At 51.7% G+C, this 12,053-nt stretch overlaps 1 protein-coding gene across 2 annotated transcripts in view; it reads left to right on the top strand.

Moving 5' to 3' along the window:
* The window catches only part of ELAC2 (elaC ribonuclease Z 2), a 29,089-nt gene that overhangs the window by 9,869 nt on the left and 7,167 nt on the right, over positions 1–12,053 (top strand). The window contains exons 5-14 of one of the 2 annotated variants that reach the window (XM_045293463.1): positions 430–487; positions 1,600–1,668; positions 3,201–3,320; positions 6,390–6,451; positions 7,503–7,561; positions 7,651–7,723; positions 8,280–8,392; positions 9,569–9,664; positions 10,540–10,678; positions 10,773–10,858. In XM_045293463.1, the coding sequence (XP_045149398.1) occupies positions 430–487; positions 1,600–1,668; positions 3,201–3,320; positions 6,390–6,451; positions 7,503–7,561; positions 7,651–7,723; positions 8,280–8,392; positions 9,569–9,664; positions 10,540–10,678; positions 10,773–10,858 (875 nt within the window). The remainder of the gene's footprint in view (positions 1–429; positions 488–1,599; positions 1,669–3,200; positions 3,321–6,389; positions 6,452–7,502; positions 7,562–7,650; positions 7,724–8,279; positions 8,393–9,568; positions 9,665–10,539; positions 10,679–10,772; positions 10,859–12,053) is intronic. The other variant, XM_045293465.1, reaches the window with a different exon arrangement.

A 12,053-nucleotide genomic window follows, 5' to 3' on the forward strand; every position in this document is an offset into this window, starting at 1 on the left:
ACATGTACACAACTATGTTTATACCTGTATCCATAGCTTTGCTTCCTACATCTTCCCTCTTTCCTTTTACCTTCTTCCTGCCCCACCATCATGCTCTCTGCATTGAATTTAACTAGCCCAGGAGATGCCCTCTGAATGCACTGTTTTGATTGGACCTTTTTTTTTTAATGGAAGGGACCCTAATGAGACTAAGGTGTATCACTGAGAGAACCTGTCTGGTCACAGAGACACGTTTAAACACATTTTATACAGATGAGTCTGTATGTATGAATTGGAGCAATGCCTTTGCTTACCCTGACATTTGTATAGATGCGGTGCAAAATACTTATTAAAACTTGTTTTTATATGGGTGTGGATTGACGGGCATGCTTTGATGTGTTTTGCTTTTGTGCTGCCAAAACTGTCCATATCTTTCTTTCTTTTTTTCAGGAAAAATATCTGGAAGCTATCAAAATATTTTCTGGCCCATTGAAAGGAATAGACCTGGGTATGTCTGTGACAGGGACTCGTTATTTCCTTCTCTTTCCCATAATGCTCCATGTGAGCAAGACCCAAATCAAACCTTAACTCAAGCACTTGGTCAGGGTAAGGGATGTTTCAGAATACTGCCTGGAGCGCCTGTTCTAGCTCTAAATGGAACCGCCGACACAGGCTAGGTAAGCAAAAGTGACCCACAATGCACAGCTGCCCGCGGCATCGTGGTTTCCATTCAGGCTCCAGGCTCTTCCCCAGGCGGTGATGTGGGTCTGGGATAGGAGGCGGGAGTGGAAGATATACCAGTTCCATGTCCCCCTTTGCACACGACCTCCAGCGGTAGCTGTGCTGGTGGCCCGTGCCCGCTCGATGGGCAGAGTCAACCAGGGATGGTGGCAGACCGCTTGTCTTGGGCCCCTGCACCGTTCCAGCTTACGGATGCACCTGGTTACCAGGAGTGCTGCTGTTTCAGAACCTGTGTACAACGTGGTTGCCACTGAGCCAATCCCAACCCAGAGAATCAGCAGAGCTGGGTCTCAGCGTTTTCCTGGCAGACTTTTCTGAAGGAGATCAAACCCCAGCCTTCGAGTTAGCAGCCAAGTGCATTCTTATTTGCACTGTTTAGGGACCCCTCCTACACAGGCTGGCACCTATAGCTGAGATGGTGGCTTTCTGGCCTCCCGGTGCACGGTGCCAACCTGTGCTGCTCGCCTGACAATTAGTTTCTTTCTAATGGGTTTGCAACATGTTTTTCTCTTGGTTGTACTAAATCATAGTGGCTGCTGACAATGCCTTTTTCTTTCCTACAGTTTTAAGCCACTCAAATTCTTGTTTTCGTGTCAAATTCCCTCCAATAAATGCGAGGGCATTGAGTTGCTTGTGCCTAGAAGGAGACCTATTGCTTGCTGGGTGTTAGGGGTTAGGCTGCGGTTCAAATCCATCAGTTGCTCTGCGGGACAGAGTTGAGGCTGTCTGCTCTACAAAGATGGACAGTCTCGAACTCCAAAGGGGCAGTTCCGTTCAGCCCCGTATGAGTCAGAACGGGCTGACTGGCAGTGGCTCAGCTTCTCTTGTCTTTTTGTCCTCACTAACGCAGCCGTTTTCTGTCGTGCCTTCATCCCTCAGCGGTGCGGCCCCACTCTGCACCAGAGTACAAGGATGAAACGATGACCGTATTCCAGGTCCCCATATACAGTGAGTGTGCGGAAGGGACGCATCCGAGGAGGAGCAGGGGGCAGGTCCTAGGTCGTAAGATAGGAGCCTGTGGGTGAAGATGGGAACTCTGCCTGTCTGGGATGTGCGCCCTATTCTGAGCCTGATGGGGGAATTGAGCAGAGGAGTGGAGACAAGGTTCTGCCCACAGGACCTTCAAGTCCCGGGGCAGCTATGTCTAACTCAGGCACAAAGGAGCTTCAAGAAGTTCAGGGTTTTTTCCTGGCATGTTTCCAGGGACTTTTAAAGGCCCCTTGCACACCTGTGGGTTGTTACCTGGGCACTGAGGTCTGCACCTTCGTTGCTTGGGTCTGTTTGCCACCACTGTCAGTGGCTGCCTGGGAGGAGAGACTTGGTGCACATGAAGTATGGGGAACAGCACCCTAAAGGAAGCTTGGGCCAGGAGCTCTCAGCACCCCATTGCGGTCCTGGGGCCAGACTGGCTTCTGGCAAAGACAGCAGCCATCTCATGTCAGGGTCTGCCACCCCAGACTTGTGCTGGGTGTGGTCAGCCTGACACGTCCCGTGTCTGTCCTGATGACAGGTGAATCCTTCCAGGGCAGCTGGCACCTTTCTTGGCAGGACTAATAGTAGGTTGCTTACCGGGGGTACGGATGAGCATACCTCACAAAAGCCAGTGGGATGAGGCTTTGCTGCCTCTGGTGTGGGAGGAGACAGGTGTGGCTGGAACAAAGGCACTAGGCCAGTGAAAGGACAGGTTCCTTGTGACCTGATCACTCGGGCCAGATGTTGTCCGTGGCCGCTGTGCAGGCCTGCCTCCGTGCCAAGCTGATCTGTGTCCCCCATCCCGTTGGTCCTTCCTCACACCCTTTCTTCCCGCCGTGGCCCTGGGCAGCTTACTTCGTGTGCACGCAAAGGCAATGCCGGCCTCACTCCGTTCTGCAGCTTGTTTTCCTGGGACCCAGCGGGCACCAAAGACATGAGCTGGCCCAGAGACACACACAAGCAGGGCTCTGTGGAGACCAGCAGAGGAGAAATGCTGCTCACGAACTAGCTGGGGAGGTAGCTCGTTATCTCCTGTTCCAGCAGAAACCATAAGGGAGCGGTGGCGGTGCAGCAGGTCAAGTGCTTGGCTGCTAAAGCAAGGTCCGCATTTCAAACTCCACGGGAAGGAGAGTCTGTCAGCTCCCATAAAGATCTACAGTCTTGGACACCCTCGCTGCCTTCGAGTCCATGCTGACTCAGTGACCCTGTAGGACAGGGTAGAAGTGCCCTGTGCGTTTGTGAGATGAACTCTTTATGGGAATTGACAACCTCATCTTTCTCCCACAGAGTGGCTGATGGCTTTGAACTGCCATGCACATAACCCACATGCCACCAGGGCTCCTACTTTGTCCTAGGGGTCTCCATGAGTGAGAATCCACTCAGTGGCAGTGGGTGGGTTCTAGAAAGCAGGCTGAGTTTAACTAGCTTTCTGGTAGTTGAAAGGGGCCCCTCTGGCCACGGGCACGCCGTGTGTGGTATGTAACGTGATTGTTTCCTGTGCCACCTAGGTGAGCAGCATTGTCGAGATCACCAGCCAGCCCAGGCACCTCAGAGACCGCTTGGCGGGCTCAGTCCCAAGCAGCGTGCAGACTCGGGATCACCTGAAAAAGAGCAGCCCTTTGCAGACGGTAATGGGGCGTCGCACGGGACACTGGGCAGGGGCCAGCCTCGTCTTATTTCTGCCTCATTAACATTCTAAGCTAGAATCATGATTATAAGAAAGTATGGCTTTGCAAGCAGACTCTCTTCCCTCGGCCCATTTTGGTTCTATGGAGAGAATGCGAGAGGCTGTTAAACCTTTCTTGGCCGATGTGCAGCCTTGTGCAGGCCCAGCGTTTGGTGGTCCTTTTCCTCAAAGGGAAACTTTTGGTCGTTAGCAAATCAATTCCAACTCTGTACAACAGAGCGAAGCACCAGCTGTCCTGCACCATGCTCACAATCATTGCTATGTTTGACAAAGTGTGTCAGTCTATCTTGTGTAGGGTCTTCCCCTTTTTTTGTGTGTGTGTAAGAAAGAACTTTATATCAAGGAGTAATCCTGTACCCATTAAACTTCCCAACTCAGTCCAGCTCAATTCCATAAGTCTCGAACTAGTCCACAAGTCCCTCTTCAGACTCATGCAGCCACATGCAATGATGCGGAAGGTAGGAGATCACAGGCCAATGGGTGAAAAGTCTTGTGGATCCAGTGGTGGTGGAAGAATCACAGGGCTGGTGCAGGTCTCAGCATGGCTCTTCAACAGGAAGGTGAAGGCAGACAGAGGGGAGGTTTCCAGGGCCCTCCTAAGGAGAGGGCCACACCCACAAGGAGGTACGATCAGGCTGTGACCAGATTGACAAGCAAGACTCCCCTCTACACGTTTATATCTTCAAGTTAACTCAAAATTATGTAACTACCACAGATGCTTCTTCCGTTTGACTGATACCTTATGAGTGTTCAATACAGAATGAAAAAATTCAAATCTTACAGATAATTTCAACCGCTGAATTCTCTATATTAGCTGAGACTGGCATGTGGATGAAAGTTAAAATTTCTCCCTTTGTTGTTTCTTAATCTTCCCATTCACAGTTATTGTTATGATCCCTCCTCAGTAAATGTCTTCAACATGAAACCTTCATTCTCCTAGAGTCCGCTTCTTGGAAAACTTAAGCATAATATGTGGGGTAAAAAGAACTGAGAATGGTATAAACTTAAACGAGTCTTTAAATATTCGAATAGTCCTATGATAATTTTTTGTAAAATCTTATTATCTACAAATGAAACAGTTAATTTAAATAATAGGCACTCATGTTTATGACTCTGAAAATCAGATGAATTATCTCACCAACTGGTAGGTAACACTGTAAAAGAGAGAAATACATTTATTTTTCAGAAAAGAAAAAGTAAAAGACCTCACTGTTCTTACTAACTTGTAGCAAATAAATCAGAATATAGTAATTATCATGTTACTAAATATTACCTATTATTTTTTTTAGTAACATAGAGTCTGTTTGGGAACTGGAACTTTTCTAGGCCAAAAGATTTCTCAAGCAACAATCAGGGATCCAGGTTATGGAGGCTTTGCACACTGTAATAAATGAACAAAATAGATGAGCCCTCAGTTTATATAGCAGCGAAAGATTGTTTCAGCTACACTTCAGAGGTAATATCACATTCTTCTTCATATAATCCAGCTTCTCTGATTATTTGATCCAGATATATTGAATAATTCTTTAAAAAAATTTTTTATTGGGGGCTCATACAACTCTTATCACAATCCATACATACATCAATTGTATAAAGCACATTTGTACATTCATTGCCCCTCATCCTCAAAACATTTGTTCTCCACTTAAGCCCCTGGCATCAGCTCCTCATTTTCCCCCTCCCTCCCCTCTCCTCCCTCCCTCATGAACCCTTGATAATTTATAAATTATTACTTTGTTATATCTTACATTGTCCAACGTCTCCCTTCACCCACTTTTCTGTTGTCCGTGTCCCAGGGAGGAGGTTATATGTAGATCCCTGTAATCAGTTCCCCCTCTCTACCCCACCCTCCTTCCACCCTCCCTGTATCGCCACTCTCACCACTGGTCCTGAAGGGATCATCTGTCCTGGATTCCCTGTGTTTCCAGTTCCTATCTGTACCAGTGTACATCCTCTGGTCTAGCCAGATTTGTAAGGTAGAATTGGGATCATGATAGTGTGTGTGTGCAGGGGGGGCGGCAGGGAGGAAGCCTTTAGGAACTAGAGGAAAGTTGTATGTTTCATTGTTGCTACACTGCACCCTGACTGGCTCATCTCCTCCCCATGACCCTTCTGTAAGGAGATGTCCAGTTGTCTACAGATGGGCTTTGGGTCCCCACTCTGTACTCCCCTTCATTCACAATGATATGATTTTTTGTTCTTTGATGCCTGATACCTGATCCCTGTGACACCTCGTGATCACAAAGGCTGGTGTGCTTCTTCCATGTGGGCTGTGTTGCTTCTCAGCTAGAGGGCTGCTTGTTTGCCTTCAAGCCTTTGGGGTCTTCCTCTATTTTGCTGGTCCTCTGCTGTTCCAAGCAAGATGTCTGGGGGCGAAGCAGCTCCTGGCACGTTGCATTTTTGTTAACACACCTTCACTTATGGTACTTTGACTGCTAAACTGACAAGACAGGGTCAGACCTATGAATAGATGGGTCCCTTTTCTGCTAGAATAGCAACCTTCTGAGAAATTAGCTCACAATGACAAGACTAGGTATCTCAGGGGATCCTGTTGTTCAGGTGGGGAAAGTACACGGAGGCATCAGCCTGCCGACTAAGCAGACACCGGCCCTCTGTCTCAGTCAGCTTGCCTTCTCTGGATAATGTGGGGGCCGAGCGGACTGCGCCCACATGCTCTCTGCCGGCTTTCTCTTCCTTCCCTGCCGCCTCAGGGCTTCTGCAACTTGCTTCAAACTCACACAGCAACTTATTCTCTCTTCCCTGCTCCTACAGAATAGGTTTGGTTTCAAATTTCACTTGGCCATTCTAGTTCTCTGCGGTTGGCCTTTTGTGTTTTCTTCTTGTGATCTCAACTAGGGCCCCAGAGAGGCTTGAGAAGGCTCGCGTGTTCTCCGCCCTTGGCTTAGGAAGGCTGTGCCCACTGCAGAGAAGCACCAGATGACCGTCGGTTCGTGAAACCTATGCAGAGTTCCGGTTTGCATCACCGGGACTGTCATTTGTTTTTCTTCAGGTGTTCTCCAGAAAACGGGTCAGAAGAGGGACCCTTCCTTGGTAGTCGCTTTCGTCTGTAAGGTAAGTGCCATGCTGCTGGGTTCCAGGAGAACGTGCAGAACTGAGGTGGTCGGGAGGCTAGCAGAGTGTGGAATTGTGACACAGCAGGGTCTGCTGGCTGTCCAGCCTGGCTCTCGCCATCCCCCAATATGGGCCTTCCACAGATAGCTGTGGGTGCCTTCAGTGTGGAATCAGCTCTTTCTGAGGAGTGGAGCCTCCCTGCGTTAGGCCTGCAAGTTCCTGCCAAACCTGAGAAACCTGTGGCTTGAATCCGCAGACACCCGTGTGCGGAGAGACTATTGGGTGGCAGCTGTGCTTGCTCGTGTCTTTGCTGAGATAACAGCTCACCTCCACCATGTCTGCGCTCAGCGCACACGTAACCCTCCTCAGACAGTCTCCTTCAAACTGAGACTTGTCGCGTCCCCAGGCCCTGCCCCAGGAAGGCGTTTCAATTCCTAAAGATTTAGCAAAGAAAATGAAAATGGATTCATTGTCAACACTCAGAGACTGACGGACACTGAATGGCATTTCTGCCCTGTCCTTGTTGCCTGTGGGATACAGCCTCAGAGTTCCGGGACTGATGTGTGAATGTAGATGGGAGGGATCGAGGTTTTGTGATAGGGTTGTATGCCCATCTTATAAGAATATATTAGGGCTTTTTGTTTTTGTGTTCACCTGACTACTCACTGAAAGGTGGTAAGTTCAGATCCACCTGGAGGCACCTCAGAAGAAAGGCCTGGCACTCTACTTCTGAAAACCCAGTGATTGAAGACTGGAGTACAGTTCTTTTCAGGGACAATTGAAGGGTACCTGGTACTAGCTCTGCTTGGCGAGCCCTGGTACATTGTATTAAACTCACAGCCCAAGTTCATGTTGAGAATTAAAGCTTAAATCCTTCCGCTCCAGTGCTCACTTCTCTCAAAGCCAGGAATCACGTCTTCAGGATATGGATACCTTCTGAAAGCAACAGTCTTCACTTTTACCTGTAAAAATTGGTACTCTTGTAAGAAATTGCTGAGAACCCAGCTTCTCAATTAGTTACTGTGTGACGTTTGCCATGTCCCCATCACAGCTTCATGTGCGGAAAGGAAGCTTCCTGGTGCTGAAAGCAAAGGAGCTAGGCCTCCCGGTGTGAGTGTCTGGGACGAGGCTGCAGGGGGGGAGGGGGGGCTCTGTTCAGGAAAGGCCCTTATTGCACTGAGCGCCCGTGTCCTTTGCAGGGGCACGGCTGCCATCGCGCCGATCATTGCTGCAGTGAAGGGCGGGAAAAGCGTTACCTATGAAGGCAGAGAGGTGAGATGCCTGCGGAGCTTTCGTCACTGATGTCCTCAGCATCGCTGATGTCCTCAGCATCGCGGGGACACTGCCCAGATGCGCCGGCTGTGTGGAGCAGTGGAATGGTGTTGCCGGCCGGTATTCAGCTCCGTGATAAAGTGGGATCTTTCTGTACATAGGTTGTGTAGGTCACCCTTCCGATGGGAAGGCCTGCTTTCCATGCACTGGAGCTCAGGGCAGCGGGCAGCAGTGCCTCCCATAAGGATGCCATGGCACCTGAGGGTGCTAGGGCCAATGGCCACCAACCAGTCTCGAATGCTGAGACTGGCTTTCTAACCACTACAGGTCTCAGCTGTCTTCTGCCAGTTTGCTGCCTGTCTCTTTAACTGTTAACAGAGGAGTCAGCCAGCGTGTGGGTGCTCCTCAAAGTTGGCTGTGTGCCGTGGGCATCCTTAGAGTTACTGCATGGGGATTTATCTCATGAGGCAAGTGAGTTGAGGCTGTGCCGATTGTCTGAGCTGTGACTGCTCTGGGAGGCCAGCAGGACTCACTACTGGTTGGTTTAATTTTGCAGATTCTGCCTGAAGAGATCTGCGCTCCTCCCGACCCCGGCGTGGCTTTTATTGTGGTAGAGTGTCCTGACGGCGGGTTCATACAGCCCATCTGTGAGAATGCTGCCTTTGAGAGGTAAGGGCGGTCTCGGCCAGCCTACCAGTCTGAAAGCTCACCTGAGCAGGGATGATATGGAGGGTGGAGCCGTGTCTGTGCACAAGCCACGGTAGCCCCCCACCTGCCATCTGGTCACTGGTGGGATTGGTACCACCCAATAGTGGGTAAGCTTTGGCGTGCACACTGGCTGTCAGTAAAGGTAGAACAAAAATGGACAACCAGAGAGCCATATGGATTAGGCAGTCAACAGCCTGCATGAGCTCTAAGCCCAAAATAAAGTCTAGAACTGTGCATTCGATTCTAACTCATCCACAAAATGCATCGTTATTCTTCCACTTCCCTAACTAGATGGAGCAGGAGCATTTCAGACCGGCTGGGCTCTGGCCCTGTGTTAAGGGACAGAGTCTTGTCTAGGTCTTAGCTTTTCTCCCAGTCTTGCCACTTTACACTTTTCCCCACGTTCCCTGGTTTTATCAGTCTGTCGACTTCTGAGCATAACCACGGGTTCCTAGAGCAGCAGGCAGCGGTGGCAGCGTCAGGCCCTGAGTGGGGTGGGACGGCAGAAGCGAGGGCCGCTTCAGTGGGCGGTGCCAGTGGGGAGCGGGGAGGATAAGTCAAGACGTAAGGTTGGTCAGTTTGTTTTTGTAAAGGTGCTGGCACCTGTTAATGAGTGCTTATGTACATATTAGTGTTTGGTCTGCTGTCTCTCGGGTGGTAGACTTAGAGATGATCTCAGTGTTTTCCTCCTGTGCCGCAGGTCCCCTCATGGTGACAGTAGTGCCAGAGACTCTTAGGGGAAAACCAAACCTACAGCGACCCGTGAATGGTTGCTCGGGCTGTCAGTCTTTACCGGACAGCCTCACCTTTCTCTGGCCGAGTGGCCTGTGGCTTTCAACTGTCACCTTGTGGCTAGCAGCCCACCCGCCCCTCCCCCCGCCCCTGAGGGCCAGAGGGAGCCCTCTGTGTGCGCTGCTGGCCTTTCTGTCGCTGGCCCCGCTACACTCAGGCTGTAGGGGGAGCAGCCTGGGGAGAATGTGGCCCCGGGGCCTACGGGCTGGCAGCTCCCCATCATGCCTGGAGTGGGGGCTGCTGGGAAGGGATCTGTGGTGCCTTCCAGGCTGACCAGTGCCCATGTGCCCAAGCTTTCTTGAGTTTGTGGCACTTCCAAAAGGACAGCCTCACTCTGCTTTCCAGGTACCAAGGGAAGGGTGGTGACGCCGTGGCCCTGGTGGCTCACATGGCCCCGGAATCCGTGCTCTTGGACAGCCGATACCAACAGTGGATGGAGAGGTACGGAGCCCGCCCGCTCAGGGCAGGGGTGCTGTGTGCGAGGAGTTCGCGTTGCTTCTCCCTTCTCGCTGTGAAACCAAGAGCAGCCGCCCTGCCTGCGTGCTCTGCTCGTAGCCCCAGCTCTCCGGTGGCTGCCTTGGGGGAGGCCTGGGAGCCGTCCCCCTGACCCCTCCTCCGCAGTGCAGCACACTTGCTGTGGAGAGGGGCCCCTCGCTGCCTCCCAGCCTCTGGGCTCTCAGGGCCCGAACAACACTGCCTCTTTGTTGCTGACTCGGCATGTGTAGCGGAGAGACTTGTGCCTGCCGATGGTGGACGGTATGCCACGCGGCATTTAGGATACGTTACTCTCCTTCTGTTTAGTTGGATCTTCTCAACAGCCTCGCGAGGTAGATGGATTCAGAAAATGCAGTGAGAGGGTGGAGCATTCACTTTGATGGAGGGACCATCCGAGTCAACCTTAGGGACACAGGCCTCCCGCCTCCCTTTGTCATTCTCCCCATGAGCCCCGCGCCCCCACTCTCCTCCCCCTCCTCAAGTCTCCTCTCTTCCTTTAGTGTCTGAGTCTTAACAGACGTGGTCTGCTCTCCTTTTACTGTGCCTCTACTTCGTCTACCCCATGCTCCTTTCTGTTTCATTTGCAAGTCATCCTGATAGGTCCAGACATGTTGGACTCATTTCAGCGCATCCTAAAGGTAGCTGAGATATGGGGCGAATGTTGGATTTTGAGGCCACAGTAAGATTTTATCTGATCGTTTAGTAGCTGTCTCTGACCAGTTGCTCTCCTTGAGTCCTTGTGACGATCCCTGTGAGATGGGAAGCCCGCCCCCCCACGGTAAAGCACACCAGCCACCTCTGGCCTTCTCTTTCTGTTTTAGGTTTGGGCCTGACACCCAGCACTTGATCCTCAACGAGAGCTGTGTGTCAGTCCACAACCTCCGTAGCCGCAAGATCCAGACGCAGCTCAACCTCATCCACCCCGACATCTTTCCTCCGCTTGCCCACCCCCGCAGTCAGGTAGTGTGCACCGGACACAGGGCAGGACAGCCGGCGGGCCCCTCCCTCCCTCACAGTCCGCCTCTCCACGAAGCACCTTCCTGTCTCTTTCTAGGGAGAAGGAGCATCCTTCCGCGTGCCCATCGTGCGGGGTGAATGCCTCCTCAAGTACCAGCTCCGGCCCCGGAGGGAGTGGCAGCGGTCAGTGTGGGGCCAGCTGAGGGCATGGCCGCAGTCGGGGGTAACAGACTCTGTGCAGAGCTGGACAGAGAATAGTGTGGGCTCTGTTGGTCCCAGCTTTACATCGCTGTCCACGGTAGCCTCAGAACACACAAATCAATGGATGTGTCTGTGCCCCACGGTGTGTGTGTACAAGCAGACTGAGGTTGAGGCAAGGGTACTAGGACTAGTGACTCCTCTCAGACTTTCCCTGCTCAGTAACCGTGATCCTGCTCCTGACCCAGCAGTGCCGGGGAACCTGTCTGTGGGTGCATCCATCTGTGGGTGTCTTATCAAGACTGGCATAGAGTCTGTCTTTGCTGCACCGTTAAAGGCTTCAGTAAGGAGGTTTTGGATTGGTGTTCCGGAGAAGGATGGCTATTCAGATGGGACATGTCCAGGTTGCGTGTTTTTGCCCTTCTTGCTGCTGCTCTGGAACAGGGAAGTGTCTCTGACAGCAAAGCAGGGACTGTGTGCCAGGGGGATTCCTCCAGTGGGATCACTGCCTCAGGGGAAGCGTCCTGAAGTAGCTTCCATCAGTATACATCGCCTTCCCCAAAGATGCTCACTGGTTAAAGATCCACCCAGGGAGGTGAGCAAAGAAGGCCCTCCATCGTTTCGCTTTTACCAGTAGAATCCAGAATGATCTGCTGCTTCAGTCTACTCCATGGGGTCCGGATCTGAATAGACCTCGCTCCAATCCCTGCGGCGGCGGTGGAATTGGCGTGCTCTCTTTAGAACTTATGTGGTGGCAGGATTCGGAGACCTGGGCTTGAAGGGGCTATGTCCCTTGGTTGGCATCGACACTGGCGGTTCTATTGGGCTGGGGGTAACGGAATCTCACTCAGCCCTGTCCCAGACCTGGTGAATGTGGATCTTGAGAGTTGGGTGTCTGGAACCCCACACTTGCTGCCGTCGCCTTGGTTCTGACTCATGGTGACCCTGTGGGACAGAGCAGAGCTGCCCCGTGGGTTCCTGAGATGGTGACGTTTCCCAGCAGTAGGAAGCACCCGCATTCTCCCACTGGGCAGCTCAACCGGTCACCCGCTGTGCCCAACCCTCCACTGATATTAATGTCCATCCAGGTTAAAGGGCCGGTGGCCCAGGACCTTGCTTCTCAGCAGTCAGGTCTAGCATTATCTAAGGCTTGCTAGAAATGCTGAATCTCAGCCCCCTT

The sequence above is a fragment of the Echinops telfairi genome, unplaced genomic scaffold, assembly GCF_000313985.2.
Source record: "Echinops telfairi isolate 266 unplaced genomic scaffold, ASM31398v2 ScPeMD7_2010;HRSCAF=2546, whole genome shotgun sequence".
Lineage (NCBI taxonomy): Eukaryota > Metazoa > Chordata > Mammalia > Afrosoricida > Tenrecidae > Echinops > Echinops telfairi.